Source organism: Passer domesticus, chromosome 9 (assembly GCF_036417665.1).
Source record: "Passer domesticus isolate bPasDom1 chromosome 9, bPasDom1.hap1, whole genome shotgun sequence".
In the NCBI taxonomy this organism is placed as follows: Eukaryota; Metazoa; Chordata; class Aves; order Passeriformes; family Passeridae; genus Passer; species Passer domesticus.
The window spans coordinates 36,573,580-36,592,888 of NC_087482.1; the positions used below are offsets into that span (position 1 = coordinate 36,573,580).

At 40.9% G+C, this 19,309-nt stretch overlaps 1 protein-coding gene across 3 annotated transcripts in view; it reads right to left on the reverse strand.

The window, feature by feature from the left end:
* The window catches only part of UROC1 (urocanate hydratase 1), a 39,795-nt gene that overhangs the window by 14,640 nt on the left and 5,846 nt on the right, over window positions 1-19,309 (reverse strand). For all 3 annotated transcript variants that reach the window (XM_064432741.1, XM_064432740.1, XM_064432742.1), the window contains 13 exons: window positions 15,594-15,724; window positions 12,943-13,036; window positions 12,433-12,492; window positions 10,022-10,150; window positions 9,296-9,357; window positions 8,343-8,409; window positions 7,654-7,797; window positions 3,643-3,731; window positions 3,128-3,190; window positions 2,766-2,945; window positions 2,198-2,295; window positions 1,876-1,948; window positions 687-808 (listed from right to left, as the gene is read on the reverse strand). In XM_064432741.1, coding sequence (XP_064288811.1) covers window positions 687-808; window positions 1,876-1,948; window positions 2,198-2,295; window positions 2,766-2,945; window positions 3,128-3,190; window positions 3,643-3,731; window positions 7,654-7,797; window positions 8,343-8,409; window positions 9,296-9,357; window positions 10,022-10,150; window positions 12,433-12,492; window positions 12,943-13,036; window positions 15,594-15,724 — 1,312 coding nt within the window. The remainder of the gene's footprint in view (window positions 1-686; window positions 809-1,875; window positions 1,949-2,197; window positions 2,296-2,765; window positions 2,946-3,127; window positions 3,191-3,642; window positions 3,732-7,653; window positions 7,798-8,342; window positions 8,410-9,295; window positions 9,358-10,021; window positions 10,151-12,432; window positions 12,493-12,942; window positions 13,037-15,593; window positions 15,725-19,309) is intronic.

Consider the following 19,309-nt stretch of genomic DNA (forward strand, 5'->3'; position numbering starts at 1 on the left):
TTCCTCTCCATCCTGGGACACCAGGATTAATGTTTGCAGACACAAAATTAGCTTTGTCTCACTTCCTGTTCATAAGCAGGGGATATCAGTAATAGCTCAGTTTCAGGGACGTGGAAGGGTGCAATTCCTGGGTCCTAGAGTAGCACACAGAGCCATGCAGGTGTTCCACACTGGTTCCACCTGTCAGTAGAAATAGCTGTCAATCTATTAACAAATGACAAAAAAGATCTCAAAATTGTAGTCACAAAAAAATGACACTGGATGGAGCACCACACCCAGGAAACCTGGGTTTCCTGTCAGTGATTTCCTTGCTAACCTCAAAAGCCTCCCTAGATTTTCATGCTTCATTTGCCTGTGAGACAGGGGTAAAACAATTTGACTCCTTAAATTACTCGTGGAGACCTGATGGTGAAAGAAACTGATTGCCTTAAAGTTTCAAGGCAAAAAAGTTTAAAAATACTTGCAACAGATAGAAAAGCTCTTAGCCAGAATTGCTTTGGGATCAACATCCCTGGTGGTTTTATATTTTACCTACAGGCTACACTCCTACTAGACAACAGCAAGACTTCATGTGTAGAGGGAACCTGGAAGACCCTGCTTTCCATGTTTTCAGCCAAAAGATAACACACATTTCGACTCTGGGTTTCCTTTTCTCTCCAAATCCCCTAGGAAGGATGATGCCTCACCTCCCTGGCGGATGGAGTCCTCCAGCACTGACATGGCAATGGAGTCAGTTGTAGCAAGGTCCCGTGGGTCACCTGAGGTACAAACCCAGCGGAATGGCCCAAATCCCAGGGAAAAAATGTCCCTGGGAAGAGAACATGTTTCATTAAGAGATAGTTGAAATTCTTTCCTTATTTATCCTGGCTGCTAGCAGTGCTTTTTCTTTCATTAGCTAGGGACAGAAGAATTTGAAACATTTTCAGTGCACTAATCTAAACAGAAGCATCAAGGACCATTAACTGAGAAATTAAACAGTGCTGTTTCATTCAGCCATCCATTGGTATATAAAAGAATAGTCAGGCCAGAATTTTGATAGTCACGCTGGACAGTTCAATCAAGTGCATCATCAGATGAATTGCAGTTTTTCTTGTGTTTCATCAAATATACTCTCCCTGCTGCCTGGTCTTTGTGTCCTTAACCCAGGCTAACCCTGAGTGCATCTGCACTGTCAGACAAGGGCAGGTTCTGACCGAGTGCCTGAGTCCAGACTCATTTGCTGTCCACATTGTTTACATACAATAGTGGGACACGCTTCACTTGAGGGCCGGAAGAAGAGATCTAATCTGGTTGGGGCCTTGCTCTATGCCCAGGCTCTTGTTCACATGGCATAGGCAAGCTAAGCATGAGTCAGAGGAAAAAGCTATAAATCCAGCCCCTCAACAGATCTCCTGAGCTCAGCTGTTTCTGCAAGCAGCATGTACAGTGTGGGTAAGAGGCACAGCTGGTGACACGGGCAGAAGAGTTTCCTGTTCCCAACACACTTTTAACTTCAGGGCACATAAAAGGCTTGGATGATTTGGAATTGATCTCTACTGCTGTGAAGAGACAAGCCCTCAGCTTTTAGCACCTAGAAGTGAAATTGCCTCTAGTCACAGTTTGAGGCTGTGACCTGGCTCTTCTTGAGCAGAGCTGCTTAGGGAAAAGGCATGCAAAGATGAAATGTAGCTACTCACTTAAAGGAGTAATGAGTGTTGATTTGACAATGGCTAGCCTACACTAACTCTAGCATAACACTTGTGAGAGCAATTTTCCTACTGATCATTAATCATAGCAAATCACTGTCAGTCTACACTAATCTCTGTAGTACCCTCCCTCTGAGCAGAGGGAGTCACAAGGTACTTTACAGCATATTCCCATCTCTGCCCAACATACCCCATGATGTGCTGAACATAGGAAGGATATCGAAATTCTGTCTTATTTGCTCCTTTTTTTGCAACATCAGCACCTATAAAAGAATTTTAATAGTCAGTCACTTGATGGAGGAAAACTATAAAATGCAAAATCAGACTGCACACAAGATCCTATGAAAGTTGTATCTCAGCCAGGGCGGGCCAGGGGTCTTAAAAAACAAGAGATAAAGAGGGACTGAAGATTAGAATTATAGTGGCCAACCCTATCCTAGTTAACATACACAGCTGGGAAGATGCATGCAGGATTGTCCTCATCTCCACCTGCAACTCCAGGATCTACTCACCAGCTCTCTGAGCCTCCAAGAGAAAAGCATTCCCATAATCCCAGAAAAACATGCCCTTATCAGCTAGTTTGTTAATAGCAGCCACATGCCTCTTCAGACTGAAATAAAGAAGGAAACAATTATTCTTGATGAAATATGAAAAAGGATAATATCATTAACTAACCAAAGGCATGGGAGTAGGAGGAGACAGAGGGAAAGGAAAGACCCTAGACAGATTCAGACATAAACCCATGACATAAATTGAGATATAAATTGAGATACTTTCTGTCTCTATAGCACCTGTTATCCCCAAAGCCTGAAGTGATTTACACTCATTGAGGAAACTTCACTAAATAGCAAAGAGGTGTCACTCACATCTTTCAATCCAGCAGCACAGCCAGCTCTGGGGATGGAGGCTGATAACCAAAACCAGCTTGCACAAAAACTGCAGAACAGTTTAAGTAGTTCACAAAGCAAGCAGAGAAAAAACTGAAAACCAGAACATCACTGTTCTGGCCTCTACCTTGGCCCAAACTGCCCAATTTACCTAAACCCAAAGGTTAGTAGGATGAAAGATCAAAACCTTCACCTCTCCTGTACCAGTGTCCGGAACTTCCCTGGGTTGGAGGAGAGCAGCTGCTTTCCCTCCTCAAAGCTGAGCTGCACTGGGTAGTACCCCCCGTTGAATGGGTTGTGGCAGGAGGTCTGGTCAGAGCCCAGGTCCACCAGCAGCTCTCCTGTTGTGTCCAGCTCATGCACCAACCTCTCCCTAGGGAGGACAGCAAGTGAACACAAGGGTGAGGATCTCCCTTCAGACAGCACATTTTCATGAGCATCTAGAGTAATGTACTCAGCACTGTATTTAATGTCTCTTTCAAGTTTGGGAACTAATTCTACATTAACCAAAAAGCCAGAGCATTAATGTACTCATTATCCACTCTTACTACTTACCACAGGTCTACCACATTCCCATGATAACCCAAACTGAGGGCAATTTTATTCTTTCTTGCTTCTCTAGAAAATAATAAAAAGATTGGTTGAAGAAAATGCACCTTGTTCTATCTTGAAATCACACAGAGAATCAAACCCAGAAATAAAAAGCCTGTATGTTGCTTTCAACACTTATCTCAGAAACAGATATTTCAACATTTACATAATTATTAATCACGGATTCCATGAAGCTTGAGTGATGCTGCAAGTGTAACATTAGTTGTAATTGCTCCATGCATATTCATGAAACTAAATGAAGACATGTTTAACATGCACACATGATGTGAAGCATTAGTAGTCACTAATAAAGATTGCTGCAGCTGGAGAAGTTGAATTCACATGCCAAAGCAGACCTGGAATGAGAAGAGGTGTCCCTCCACCCCTGCTATGTGCAGACCACAATGGCACAGTGCAGAAAGGTGTGAGTGCAGGGTTAGGAAGCAGAGTTAAACTCAGGGTCAGGTTACAATTCATACCTAAGGCGAGCAATGCAGTGGTCCAGGTTGTTAGAGATTTCCATCAGCCACCCCTGCTTGTGGCGTTTCAGAAGTGCTGCTTCATCAACCTAAGAGAAATAGCAGAGGTCTTAAAACTCCTGTTTCCCCTGTGCAGTCATTTTTACCTTTAGTTTTTCATCCTGGAGGAAAAAGTAACAAAAAGTAAAGGTAATAGCCCTACTATTACCTACAGTTATACATATATATAGTAAAGTTACAGATTTATGTATAACTGTTGCTTAAATGCTTATTTTTCACCCCTGATTTTTTTAAGCTTTCTGTTATCTTTCACTCCAGGCTCAAAGCAAGAAATAGAATTTTTTGATACATCACTTCTCAAAATATTTTATGAATTAAAATTTATCATTGAAATTGTATAAGAGGTAATATAAGCATTAAGTATTCCTATTGTTTCTTTTCATGATTATGTTAAAAGGCAAAAATGCTTCAAATTTATTTTTGAAATCTAGCTATTTTTTGTGAAAATAATATTTTTTAATAATTAAGAAACTATTTTCATTGATCAGCCCAGAGAGACATTTCTTCCAGGTTGCCCAAGATGAAGCCATGGTTTGCTGAATAAAATTAACCCTCACTTGTGTTCTTGGACACTTGAAAACCTCAACCAAATATGGAAAGAAAAATGGAAAGTATTTTTTGTCCCAGCTGCCTAATGCCACTGAAAAATAGCACAGAGTAAAACTAAACTGTGTCTTAATTCCCTCTTGCTTGAACTTTGAAGCTCCAAACAAGCTGAATCCCAGATCTGCACTCTCTTCTAGGCTCAGCTTCTGTGTGTGCCTAAGAGACAGCTGGATAAAAATATAAATGGATGGACAAACGATGGAGGCTTTGGCACAAATTCCATATGTCCAATGTACAAGCTTGCACATCATTAATACATTTATAATGAGCTATCAGTGGCATAAGGCAAGAGGCAAAATTAATTTAAACCCATATTCTGTGGTAGCAACAGATTTAAATCCCCCACAGTGATGTGTGTGCATGACAATACATAACCTGGGCATCTTCTAGTATTTCATTAAAGCATTTTTGTACTTCTCTATAATCTTGCCCCATTATTTTAATTCTTTCTCATTAAGAAGGTATTAATATGTAAATTAAATAAATTTTGTATTCAGGAGTTGCTTGAACACCAGGAAACCTTTTCTTTCCCAATTATTCTTAGCATGGGACACCATCCATCATTTTTCACATCAGTAATGAAATATCCTTCCCAAACCCCAGATTATGATAATAACAGTGTCACTGCCAATGGAATTATTCAATAAAGTCAGGTGCCATGGGGGACAGCTTCTTCTGAGATATTTAAATCAGCACAGGAGGAACAATATTAAGTGGTCTGTATGAATTACAGGAATTGGGTTCATTTAAATCCCCACATAACACAGATCAGATCTATTTAAATGTTACCACATCCTACATATTTTACTTTAGCTCCCTCTGACATTCCTAGTCTTTCACAGACTTGCTGGATCAAGAAAACTGGCTTCCTTTGAACCACACTTTCAAAAATATGCTCATTTTTGGATCAGCATCTCAGTAATTTAAAAAACTGCATAAAGAGGATGAGCTAATGTTGCCCCAGAGAGCCCAGTGCAGCTCAGAGGAGATATCTGGCCCTCCACACAATTATTTCATAAAATTACAATCAGCTTCCTGTCAAACAGGAGAGGTAAAATACTTGCAGCACTAATCCCTTCTGTCGGAGCTTCGGAAGCCCTGGCTGACAAAATGACCTCTTGCACAATTCAGTGTCATTTGCATAAATAGTTCCTTAAATAAATAATATGTACATATATATAGCTATCCACATGTGCTCCTGAGACTCATTTCCGACAAGGATCATCTCACAGGAGATAAAAACCAGGCCAAATTCAGTCCCCTGAACAAAATCATCTGCAGCCATAGAGATGAAAAGGACAAAGGATGGCTGTGAATGGCATTCACTGAAATCTTGCCTTTGTATTCCAGCATTTGAAAGACCACGATGACAGAAGACTGAATAAAGATAATTTATTCATTAATAATTTATTCAATAGTAAATTGAATAAATTTAATTTATCTGCAGGGAGTGCCTGATGAGATCTCCAATACATGCCAAACCCAGATGCTAACAAAACAATCTTTGCACCCTTCCTGTAAAGCTGATGAATCCCAAGCCTTCCATGAAAGGCCTGGGGCAGCCAGAGCAGCCAGGGTTCCAGCACATGACGTGGGCAGTCTGACCCACTATGTTTTGAAGTTTAATTGTAACTAAAATAGATCAGACTGTGATATTCTTTCCACTGCAGTGTGGCATGCCCACAGCAGAGGTTTCCCAGCTAAATGTCTGTAAATTACTTTAGCTGAGAAGGCCAAGCTGCCCCTCCAGTCAGCTCTGACTGGGGCTTAGCTCTCAAAAATCCCTTGTGAGGAGTAGCAGGAGCCACCACATACAGATGTGCAGAAAAACCCAGTGCATTTTGGTCAGCCTTGGATCTGCTCATCCGAGAAGGTTTCTCCAGTGTATTGAAACCAAAGCCAGTCATGAGGAAAGAAATGCATGGAAAGTTTAATGTTTCTGCATTGTCAATATCACTAAATGGGAGGTGAGGGTCAGAAGTAACACAGGGTCCCCTGGCAGGTGCAAAGGAGAGACACTTCCCAAAAACCTGGCCTTTTAAAGCCATGAGCCAGATCTCAGTTACATACTTTTAATCATAATTAACATAATTCAACCACCACAAACCACAATGTGAATACATGATGGTGACATAACTTTTCTACCCCTAATTCAGCTGAGTGTCTTTCCCATAGTCTTTGTCTTACTTAGCCAATCTAACTGCCATGATTTTACAAGACCTCTCTTTTATAAAGCCTTACTTATCTGTAACAACTAGGGACTATAACTACCATTTTCACAGAATTGCAGAGCAACAATCTCTCCTAAAAGTTGTTGCAGTGTTTGTGCACTCCTCCTTCCATCTGGCTGCTACAACAGAATCCTAGGATAAGCCTAAGAACTGAGAAGGGCAGGTATTGGGAAAACCTAGTGCTACCTTTTTGTGTGAAAATGTAAGTCACTCAAGACATGCAGGCACATATACTTTACCAAATGATGATTTTTGTGTTCTGCATTAGATGATACTTAAGGATATCTGTGGATCCAGGGGATCCTGTCATCCACTATGCTAATTGCATGGGCATTAGCAGTCTTCCAATCACAAATCATTATTAGATTCTCTTTGTTTATGGGAAGAAATAACTGGATATTTTAGCATGTTAGGAACAGAGAAATTTCCCACAGACTCTCTACAAAGACACACCGTGGGAGAGCATTGGGAACAAGGAAAATGGTACTACAGAACTTCTCCCACATCAGCTTTTTCTCTCAGCTGAACTCACCTTCATTGCTTAAAAACTGTGATTCTCATAAGTGCTTGTGATTAACCTCAGAAGTCAACTTAAAAAGTCCCACTGACTTCAAGGAATCACAACATCAAGCACCTTCATTAGTACCCATCTTGATGAGTGAACAATGCCAACATTTTTAATGGGTACTTCCTATTGCATCTGATAAGGGTGCTGGAGGCTGGAAAGGTTAATCAAAGTTAAATAACATAACTAACACATTCTTAACATAGACTATTTTTGGCATAAGAGAATGCAGTTCTCATGGGAATTGGCTGTGGAGATTACACTTTATCACACATGAAATGAGGGTAGTTCAAACACTGGGAATGGCTCATCTGACAGCATCATTTGTGAGGCAATTGTAAGTCCCTATCCTTGCAGTCTGATCCAATGAGCAAATGAATAGAGAGTGGAAAAGCACTGAAAAATGTTCAGTAATGGAAAAAAGAGACATATCTTAGAAAATAGTATATTTTCTGAGTTTGGCTTGCCAGGGTTACTTCAGGAACCTGTCAGATCAGAAGAATGGGGTTGTGACTCACGTGAATGACAGAACAACAGCGCTGCTCTCACCTCTGCAATGATCCCCACGCAGCCAGCAATGACTGCAGCCTTGGCCTGGGCCCCGCTCATCCCCCCGAGGCCAGAGGTGACAAACACCTTCCCAGACAGGTCCTCTGCCCTCAGGTACCGCCGGCCTGCGTTCAGCACCGTGAGCTGCACACAACAAACACACCCATCACCAGCAGCCTTTCCCGCTGGAGTCCTGAAATTTAAACATCTTCTGTCCCTTTAGCAAACAGACTTTGAAACTCCAGGGTCATCAGCACCACTAAACACTTTAATCCTTTAGGAAGGAAATATGTTTCAAAATGACGTTGTGAAACCATCTGTCCTCATTATACTTATTTCTCTCACCACAAAATAAAATAATCAGTGATTCCCAACACACTGCTATTGAGATAGAGAGACTTAAGGGTGGCTGCAAAGGACAGCTAAGGAAAACAGCCAAGAAAATGTTTTTCTATAACACATCAATTAATACTTCAGATATTATAGCTGAATATGAAATCAGATTGAGACCTTGATTGGAAATCCCTTCAAGTCTGTGTTCTGGATAAGACATATATAAGTGAAAAAAAATTCTTTATGGAGCAGGCAATAAGAATTTCTTTAGTAGAAGCAGTTCCTCTCACAACAATCCAACCCACTCCCATAGCCAGCGCCCACAGGTGCTGAGAGAGCTTTCCTCAGGTCCTTACCACGGTCCCATGGACTATTCCCTGAGGCCCAATGTAGCAGTAGCTCCCTGCAGTCATCTGGCCATACCTGGGGACAGCAAGGAGCACAGTGACACCACACATTGCTCAGGCTGCAGTGGCACTTGCACTTGTCCACTTGTGTTTCCAGTACAACAAAAACCCCTCTGTGCTTCACTTTGTGGTTAAAAGTCTGCTGTTACCAAATTCTCAACTTAGAGTTTTACCGTTAGCAATGCACCAACAGTTCAAAAATACATGGATCAAAACCTGAGTGTAAACATGTCTTGGAGTTCAGCACAGTGACTGGGACCAAAGGACACTCTTTTTCACCTCACTGGGATCTCTGTGTCTCTGGGTTTCAGTGCACTCCTGCCTCCCAGACACACGGCCACTGTGGGAGCTTGGAGATGAGAATGGTTGACCTAATTCATAGTAAATTCCCAGAGAAGTGGGACAGCTCATTGGCTGTTTTGATTTATCCTTTCCTTGGTCCACAAAAGAATGATAATCTTGTGCTCAACAACAGTAGAAGAGTATGCAAAAATCATTAAAAAATTATCACTTTCTGCTTCAAAGTTTCTTTTAGCATGAAAGAATGTTTTATAACTTGTGTTTTCCATAGACTGCAAAACAACCACTGAAAATGAGAACTAGCAAGTGCTTTGAGTGGGTAATGATTAAGGCTTCAGGCCATTGTTCTGCCAAGTCTCACACATAAACATAATATTAATTCCTAACAGACCTCAATTACAGCCTTATATATGTGGCTGAACATAACTCAAACTCTGAAGTAATTCCATTTAAGTGTGCATTAATGCTCTGCAGCATCAGTACTTTATGCAGCACAGTTGAAATGCATCTGCATTAGAAATTTTTCACCAGCCACTGCTTGGTGTCTGAATTATATTTTAGTCAAGTATTTGATATATTTTAATAGTGAGTTATCTTCTTACATTGTTACACCCAAAGCAAACATCTTCTCATATTCATCTCTGGAGGAATAGTTGGGAATAACCTGAGAAAACAACCAAAATAAAATCCACATAAGCAAATTAGACATTTAAGCAGGTCTTTTAAACAGCCTGAACTTCTTTAACTATTTCTATAACTATACACAGAAAAACAGTAGAAACAGGAGGAGTAATCCAGGTGTTTTATTTCATGTATTCTAGTGTTAGAAAAAAAACGTGTCCAGTGTTCCTTGCACTGTGACTGCCACACAAGTTTTAAGGAGAGCAGTTCCCCAGCCACAAAACTAACCTGCAGGGGAATGGAGAGTGAATGGCTCAAAAGACTGGCCATGAACAGTATTTCCACTTGGCCACCTTGCCTTCCCAGCAAAGCAGTCCAGATATCTGAGCCTCTGATTAATAATCATGTTTGCTTACTGAGGGCTTTGAAATCTTCCAGAGTGAGCCCAGATGAACTGACTGGGACAAGGAAGTGTCTCAGACTCAGTCAGAACTGAGGTTTTCTAATGAGGAGAAGGTTGTTCCCTCCATCACTGCAGATCAGCACACGTGAGGGGACAGCAGCTGTGCTGGAAAAAAGTGCTGCAGAATTTGGACCACAGATTCTCCTGTGTGTTGCAGTAAATTCAGACAGCATAAATCATATTTTAACTCAGCCAACACTTGAGAATGAAACAGAATAAGGGGGAGCAAGATGCTAATACCTACCATGCCATTGGTAATGACTAAACGAGGAGCGCGCTGGTGGCTGGGGAAGAGCCCCAGGGGATGCCCACTGTACATCACCAGTGTCTGCTCTTCTGTCATCTCTGACAAATACTGCATTACCAGCCAGAACTGAAGTGAAAAACAAGGAAAAGAGGGACTTTGCATCTTACATTTCCTGGTTTTTGTGAAGCTGCTCATCTTGGAGAACGAAGGCAGCAATAGAGATAACGAGGTGCATTCACATATGGAATAACAGAGCTCTCAACACATTCTTGCTTTCAGTGAAGTCCTTTAGGGGATATCAGTCACCAGGAAACACAAATCATCAACTAACAAAAGTCTGAATAAGTTCCAGAATAATTTCTCCAGTACAAACCCCAGATATCCTTCACTTTTAAAGCCATTCTAATTTTATCTTGAGATTAACCACTTGTATTTGGCACTTTTCTGGCAATCCTTCCAAGGCCAAACTGCAGAATTTTCCCTATAGAAGTGATTAAATACTCATGCTTATTGTTGATCCTAATCTGAAATGCAGCATTTTCTAGTGCAATAAATGGTTTTTATAATGTGCACTTCAAAATTAAATAGCTTTTCTTCTCAAGGGAAAAACCAACAGCTTTCATTGTGAACACAGAAGAAAATCCAGGATGCATCCTGGAGTACACAAATGTATTTCAGCTTTGTCTGCATAATTCAAGAGTTGCTCTTGATTAATGCCAAAATGTACACTTGGACCATCTAATTTGACTTTAAATTTAACTTTAATCCATCATTGTCTATGACAAAGACCATTAAACTCCACAGGACTTCAAATATATGTTAACTAGGCCTGTGAGAATCTTCCCCATGCAATATCGGGATTCAAAAATTACTTGAAACTATAGTTTCTGTAGGGACACAAAATTTTGAGGGGAAAACACCCCCCAGAATTGCTGATCAAAGAGGCAGCAGTATCAGTGACAAATAAACATAGGCACTTAAGCTCTGAGGCTGTGATCAGAATTGAAAATGGTACAGATTTGAGGCCAGTCCCTTCTAACACACCAAATTCCCCAAGCTGCAGGTTCAGTTGAACAGAAAAGATTTAGTCATGTTACTGTCTTGCTTTTTATGGTTTGTTTTATGAAAAATGTTGAATAATTGAATTCATGTCATAGGACAGAACAGGTGCTGAACTCTCAATTCCCTAGCAGTGTGGGAAAAACATCCTAATAAAACTAGAAGCTGCAAGATGAATGGGTCTTTTGGCATTGAAAGGCATAACTAGCAAGGAGGAAGACCTGTAAAGTTAGATCTGGACACAGTTCTTTCATTTGAAATTATCCAGAAGAAAGCACAGGTCTACATGGATGATATAAACCAAACTGAACCTTTTTACTGTGAGTTTTGCAATGCTAGAATTTTTAAATTTTTTAATGCTACAAGCTACAAACAGAATAAATTTTCAAGCTACAAACAGAATAAAATGTTCTGTGGTAATCATTCATGTGATTGCTACTCTAAGTAAACAAAAATGAAAAGGTTTTGTTTGCTCTGCTGTGAAACAACTGCAAGTCATAGGACTGGCTTGGATGAGAACAAGAGAAAAGAATATTTCTGATTTTGGCAGCACTTCTACCTCACCTTGCAGTCCAGCAGCTGCCTAAGGATTGTCAGGCCAATAAAGGCCAATATATAAACTGCTGGCACTGCTCACCTCAGAAATGCTGTAACACTCAGAGGTAACAGGCCATAGTTAACTGGCATTTATTAATTAATGCATAGAATAAAGAAATTGTGAGCATTGCCATGGTATAAGAGAACAGAGATTATACAAACACAATTTAAAACATTCTCTGATTTTAGAGAGGCTTTTGACTACCTGCTATTATTCTTAGAAGATAAAGGCTAATGTCCATAGTTCTGTGCAGCATGAACTGGCCAGCTAGCACAAATATTAACAACTAAGCTGATTTACTTGGAAAAGTACTCAGAATTGCACATTGTTCAACCAAAGCCTTTTTTTATTCCACTACTTGTGAAAAATGTTGCAAAAGTACAAAAAAATTAAGGATACTTTTTTTTTTGTTTCCTAGATTTAGACTCAAAATGATCTGTGCTAAATACTCAGGCCCATCCATATGCATCAAAGAAAGACAAAGAACTGGCCTTTTATCATCCTGCACAGCCTGGTGTGTTTATGGTGTCATGTATGGATTTCTGCTGGGCTGCCTGTGCTCTCCTTACTAAATAAAGCTCTCTCCACCTACGCAGCTCAGAACTGAGCATTCCCCTGTCCAAACAGGATGTTTTGGAGTATTTTAAGGCAATAACTGCCAAGAATTATCCCAAAGTGCCTGAGCAGAATGTGTGTGGGGGAGGGTGAAACTGGCTGTGTGAAGCAAATTGCAAACCCAGCAATGTCCTACCTGTGCCCAGTTGCTGAAGACCTGCCCATTTCCTCCATAAGTGACAAGCTCCTGAGGAAACTAAAAAAGGCAATTCAACATTAAGGCAAGAACTTTTCTCAAACCGTTTACTGTATCTCTGAGATATTTTTGCCATCTCAGTAATAAATCTTTTCTAGAGGTTATTGCATCACAATTCTCTATGTTCTTGAAATCAGGAATAACATTATGAAAGTGGTAAGTTAGAGAACAAAAAATTAATATTATTTTCCAAAATTAAATGTTTGTTACTGTAACACTGTTGCTGGGATGAGCTTCCAGAGACACAGGAAGCATCAGCACTAATTTTTCAATGTAAATTACAGAAGCAGTGTGGCAAGAGCTGACCTCTGTGTTTCAGGCAGTGACCAAGCTCCTGTATACAGTGCCTGTACGTCTAAATTTTTCAGTATTTATGTGAGAACACATACAGGAAGTATTTTGCCAATTTGCTGCTGCCTATGAATCCAGATTCCTTTTGCTCTACCTTACCTGAGCCACGGAGGGATCCAGATTATTCATGATCATCAGCATGATGGCAGCAGCTGACTTGGTCTTGCAAGGGTATTCTCCTATGGGGTATGCTCTGAAAGGGTAGGCACAAAAATTGAGAAGAAAAACTCTAGCTCACAAGAGCAACCAGAACAACACACCCCACACAAATATATCTGCATGCCAAGGATACTCAAACATGTCTGGGTTGCAGGTTTTATTCAGGGGGAAAGAGTAAAGGAAAAAAAGCACAGCTCTGAAGTTACATATGGACCTTAACAGGCAAAGCAGGTTTTAGCTATTATCAGAACTAAGCAAAACCAAAAAATTGCATTTGGCTTATCATTTGCTGAATTATTTAATCACAATTGATAAATGTGGTGGCCAAGAATGCTCATGGCTTTTTAACTGCATTTTTTTCAGGGGTGGTGGAAGTGGCCTCTGCAGCAGTTGCCAGCCCAAGCAGCCAAGCCCTGCAGTGCCAAGGAAAGCAGCACCACTGGAAGCTGCCTCCAGGCTCATCCACCCCGGCTATTTAAGATTGTAGCTAAGAAAAAAACAGCTTGAGTTTCAGACTCCAAGAAACTCTCAAAAACTGAACAACTTAAGAGAAATATGGGCCACTACAAAGCACTTCATCCACAAGCTGAGAGGTGAGACATGGGAAAAAATCTCAAAGTTATCCCAGCTCAGGTGTCCTGGCACTGATGCCCTTAGTGCACCTGCTGTGATCATCTCACTGTCATCTTCTCCTCCACCATCTGTTTGTGTAACAAATTGCTCTAAAACTTCTACTCTTGGATTTATACTGCAGCTGCTTAGGGCAGGGACAGTTCCCTTGGTGTGTCTGCACAGGTTTTAGTACAATTGTGCTGAGGCCTCTAAGGCATGACACCTGAAGGAAGTAGAACCACTGATCAGGAGTTTTAGTCCTTCCTTTTTTGTAAGCAACACCAAGGCTGAAAATTCCTAAAGAGGGACGGGATCTTTTGGCGTGGTTTCTAAATGATCTTCCTTTTATTGGACCTTAGATATCCAGTAGCTGGACACTTGCTTTGTGCAGGGCAAGTTACACTGAAAAGGTCAGGCTGAAGTGTGCCAACAACAAAAAAAAAATAATTGGACGTCCACTGCCCAGCTCATGAGCCAAGATCTGGAATGCATATTCTACAGATTCAGCAAATAGGCTCCTGCCATGATCCCATGCACTTTATCCTGGCTTTTTACACCATGATATTAAAACAAATGCCTTGTAGTCATTGCCAAACCAGGAGGGAAAGCCTTTGAGTTTTTCCACTATGCTTTTTTTATTAGGGATTTCTGCTGTTCTAATCTTGATAAAAGAGCATTTCTGTGGAATGATACCAATTCATCAAGAGGAGATAGTTACAGATAATATTGCTCAGAACATAAGAAACCCAACATCAGTTGAGTGCTCTGGCATAGGAACATGACTTAAATGGAGCCATGGTCCCTGGAACATACAAAACAAAAATCAAATACTCTCAGACTAAAGAGATCAAAAGGCATTTTCTCTTTGAGAGACTGCAACAATCTATTAGAAAACAATCAGTGAAATGATCACAAAATAAAAAATACTTGAAGTTATGAAAGAATCCCTGATGCCAGTGATGGAAACAAGCTGCTGGACTGTTTCATCCAAGCCCACTTGGAAGGTGTCACCATCTGTAGTTTAGTACAGGGTCCTCTGAAGTCCAGCTCTGAAAAACCTTTCAGATAGTCTTCTATTTCTCCACTCCTTAGCTGAATTCTGCAAGAGCTCACTCCAGGCTAATATGAACAGCATAGAAACATGGTTGTCTGTGGAAATCAGAGTGCTTTCTATTGCTTTATTCAGATTTCTCTATGGACATTAACCAGGCCCCTGCTGATGCAAAAAGGAATCAATCAGTCTAAAAAAAGCAGCCAGCCCCTGGCAGCCCTCACTAAATCTGTTCTGCTTCACAAACATTAGACCCAGCAGCTCTAGAATGAAGGGATGGTCCAAGACCAACAGGCACAGCTTATTACACACCAGGGTCACCTAAAGGTTCCAATGGAAAAAATGTAGTGCCTTACTTTTCAAGCCCAGAGAGCTTCCTCTGCTCTGAGAGCATGCCCAACCAACCAGCCACTCACCTGCTCTTACTCCTTGGTTCAGCTGGGACTTGACTTGCCCAGCTCAGAACTATTGCAAGTTTCCTGTCAGGGTTGCCATTGGAGGTCTCTGAGTAAAGGCTGGTCCCTGGAAACCAAGCCCTGCCATGGGGCAGAGCATTTGGGATCCCTGTGTGGGGCAAAGCTGGGTTTGAGCCACACACAGAGCCAGGCTCAGTCCCTCACCTGTGCTGACTGAGCTCTCCAGCAGTGAGACTGCCCAGGCTCACCACAGCCCATCCAGAGGGAACACTCTGCTTCCCTCCCAGTCCCATGGAGCAACCCAAAACACACAGTAACCCTCCCTGGAAATGAAATCACTGCAGTACACAGAACATCCAAATTATCTGGAGATGAGCTTCATTAATATGTTACGAAAACTTCTACAAGAGTAAAATTAGGATGCATCAAGGCCACTATTTAAAGGTCAGCTCCACAGGTGAAAGCTGGCAAGAAAATGGCAGCTAATACAACATGAACCACCCAGTCCTCACCTCATCTCAATATCTGGGCAGAATCTGTACATATAGATGTGGCCATACAGCCTGAGCTCTTCAGCAAATTCCAGCGCCAGCTTCTTTTGGATTTCAGGTGGGAAATAACGCAAGGCATTGCGCAGAGCCAGCTGCCAAAAAACACACAAAAATAAACAGGGAAGAAAAAACGAGGTACAAGACAAATGGAGGTAAGTGGGTGGCCCTGAACTTTGACCAGACCCAGCTGGAAGCCTGCCTAAGCTGTTGCAAGGACAATGCAATTCAAAAGGCTAAGCTCACACCAGGGGAGCTTCATCCCTGCTTCCCTGCTGAATGTTTCTACCTGCATCTTTCCTTGGGGATTCACTTGGGGTAAACATGTAACCACCCCCTTCCCACCTGCCTCCCCAAATCTGCCTGGACAGACCTTGGGGATTTGGGAAGTAGTGCTCAATCTTATCAATATCAGACAAGGATGAATTCTCTCTCACTGAACCATCAAGGAAACGTTGTTTAGAAATCCTTAAAACTAAGTCCCTAACTCCATGACACTGGAGATCCTACTGTACTTCCCATTCAAAACGGGACCTTAGTCCAGAGTTATGTGACATTCTCCCAGATGAAGATGTTTGTGGGCTAAGTTTTATTGCAGATTCACTCCATTTAGCATCCTAATGTATTGCAGAGGGTGTTGGGTTACATTATTTTATTGATGTTACATGTATCACTTCCAAATTAGCCAAAGTGATTAGTAGGCAGTCAGCTAAATCCTGCAGATGACACTACGTGGCTCACACTCCCTATTGCCTTCAAAGACATTAGCCATGGTTTGCAAAGTACAATATGTCCTTTTGGATGAAAGAGCCCATAAATAAATCACTATCTTTAGTAACAGCCTGCTAAGGCATGTCTCTGTATTCTGTGTTTCACTTGATTAAAACCATAATGAGAACAAAGATTTTGTCATCTTTAAATAGCCAATTTCATGCAAAGATCTTATAAGCTCCCTGGCAAATGACAACACCATCCAAAGGACTTTTAGATTAAAAGTTCCACAAATCATATGGAATTTCATATCTTCCTTTGGCTGATTTTTGAATGGCTGTGGAAAAGATAGAAAGGGATCAAGTTTGCTTCCCAATCTGGTAGCAGCTCAGTTTTTGAGAGGGCTGAGCAGAGATTTTGTGACTCCTAAGTTCTGTTGTGGAAGCAAGTGTCTCCTGGAGGGGTGAAGGGGGAACTGTAGTGCAGATACCCAGAGCAAAGGCATCTAGAAACATCCAGTGTAATTATCATCCCCAGCCACCCTGGCAAGCAATGCTAAAAAACTCCACAAAACCCTCAGCTCAGCAACAAAACTCCTTATTCACCCTGTCCTTGGTCTGGCTGTGATGGTTGGAGCTTCAGCCCCTTCCTCTGAGCACTCTGGTCTCACAGCAAAATGAACAATAAAACTAAAATGTCTTGTACTGAGGGAGGTTTTTGTTGGCACACCTGCTCCTGAGCACGCATACAGCTCCAAGATCAGTGAGGTTCTGCTGATTCACCTGAGGGTCAGACCAGCAAAATCCTACAAATCAGAATTGCTATTCCACACAGAGAATGGTGAGGGGGGGGGAAATCTATTTACCAGATGATAAAATGCAAATTCCATCTTCTAATACGACTTTATTCTTCTCCAATTAGATAAGCAGTAATTTTCAATTGCATGCTATTCATAAACACAAAAATCCCACCTATATTCACACAATGACAAAATACACAGGGATTTCCAAAGTCAGTCTCAGAGCTGAGCAGCCATCACAGGGGGTTCTAGATCTGAGACATTTCTAAAGCAAAATAAAATCACCTGCACCCCTAAAACCCACAGGCAAACACTGGTATTTTGGTTACCTTTTGAGAACAATAAGGCTTCCATTATGACAAGGATCACCCACAGTCTCTGATCAATATATTATTTGCATTAAAATGAAACTGATGGGCAAATATTGTTCTTCACCATTTAATTCAAGCAAGGAAAATCTGGTTTGATTTTCAAATAAATTCACTTAGACTAAGCCTATATCCTATTAATGTTACACATTATGAGAAGCCTGAATTTCGATGATGCAAACATTAATGAAACATGAAGCTGAATGTTAGATGAAATGTGGGAAAGGCACCTTGCACAGACAATAGAGGTCTTATAAAAGAGGATTAAGACTATGGCTTGTTTAGCTGAACAGAACAAAGGTGATATTTGATTGCTGTCTCACTGCAGGATAAATGACAAAGCAAGAAGAAGCTTCAGGAAAATGCTGGAAAGGAACAAATAGCTGTGAATTATCTGCAAAAAATATAGCCTTGAAATTAGAAGAATTAAAATGTAAGATATTGTGAAACAATATCTCAACAAAACAGCCAGAGTGCTCAAAACTGCTTAGATGAAACCTGACTGTTTTATGAAAGGACAATGGCCATGTGCAATAGGAAAAATTTACATATTCATTATTGAGAAATAAACTGAGAAAGACACTCAAGGAGGAAATTCAAATAAGCTGGTCATTATGCTTTTGTGGGAAGACAATATATTTCATTAAAGCACCATAAAAAACCATTATCCTAGCCTTTTAGAAGGATTTTTTTACCTCTGACACATTGTACTCTGAATATTTTTTTTGCATTTGATATTTAGGTGTTCTTCCTTTCATAACTTCCATTGACAGAAGCTTAAGCTGCACACGCTCAGTTCCTCTGAAAAAGCAGATCCAGAGTTCACTGGTGTCAAAAATATTATTTGCAGCTATACTCCTGAGTTCCATAGGCTGTTTTAAAAAATTATCAGCTCTGAATTTGCTGAGTTACTGATTTAATTCAACCCTGTGCAATGTAAGCAAATGAAAAGTCTTCCTCTTAAATCTGCCAGCTGCATCTAACATTTGGTTCTTGTGTTTGAGCTTGAATCACTATTAAGGTGTCTTTTTTTATATACTCCCTAGAATTTTTATATCATAACAGGATTCTACTGCTATTTAATCAAGCTTTAGACCTCTCACTGCTAAAATATAATCAAGATAGCACATGTAATCTAATCAATCAGCTGTAAATTTCTTTGCTGGGGTATTCTCTTGAGAAATCAAGTAAACCAGGCTGTTTGTTAATTGGTGTTTGTTGAAGAGCCAGAAGGAAGCCTCTTCAAAAGGAATGTCATTCATTTCCATTTTCTGAAATGGTTCATCAGGACTTCCAATTTAAGACCCTGGAGACACTCAAGCATTGAGGGCTGCAGTCCCTGTTTACTGAGGGAAAGGGAAGCACAAGGAGAGGAAGTGACTGGTTTAACTCTGCAATTTCATTATTAGTGCTGCCCCTTTTCCAGTGGAGATGGTCCTTCCTCCCACCTGTAATCTTCTGCCTGACTATTGACCCAGGATCTTTGGTGGAACAAGCAAGAAAGTAAGATTTTTTTTTCTGTTATTACTTTTATGCCTGATAGGTCCCAGTTTCAATCAGCTCAGCTGGGAAGTAAGCATGGAGATTTCTTACTGGTCATTGCCATAAATGGGTGTGAAAGTTTGGCCAAGTTCTTTATCACCCAGATGTCCCAAAACAGGAGCATCAGCCTTCCCAAACCACATATGAACTTTGAAGTAGCCTCATTTCTGGATGTGCAAAGAAATTATAAAGGTCAAATATTCTGGTCATTTCTCCACCAGAAGGCTGAAGAACAGCTTCAGGTGCTGAATGAGTTTTCA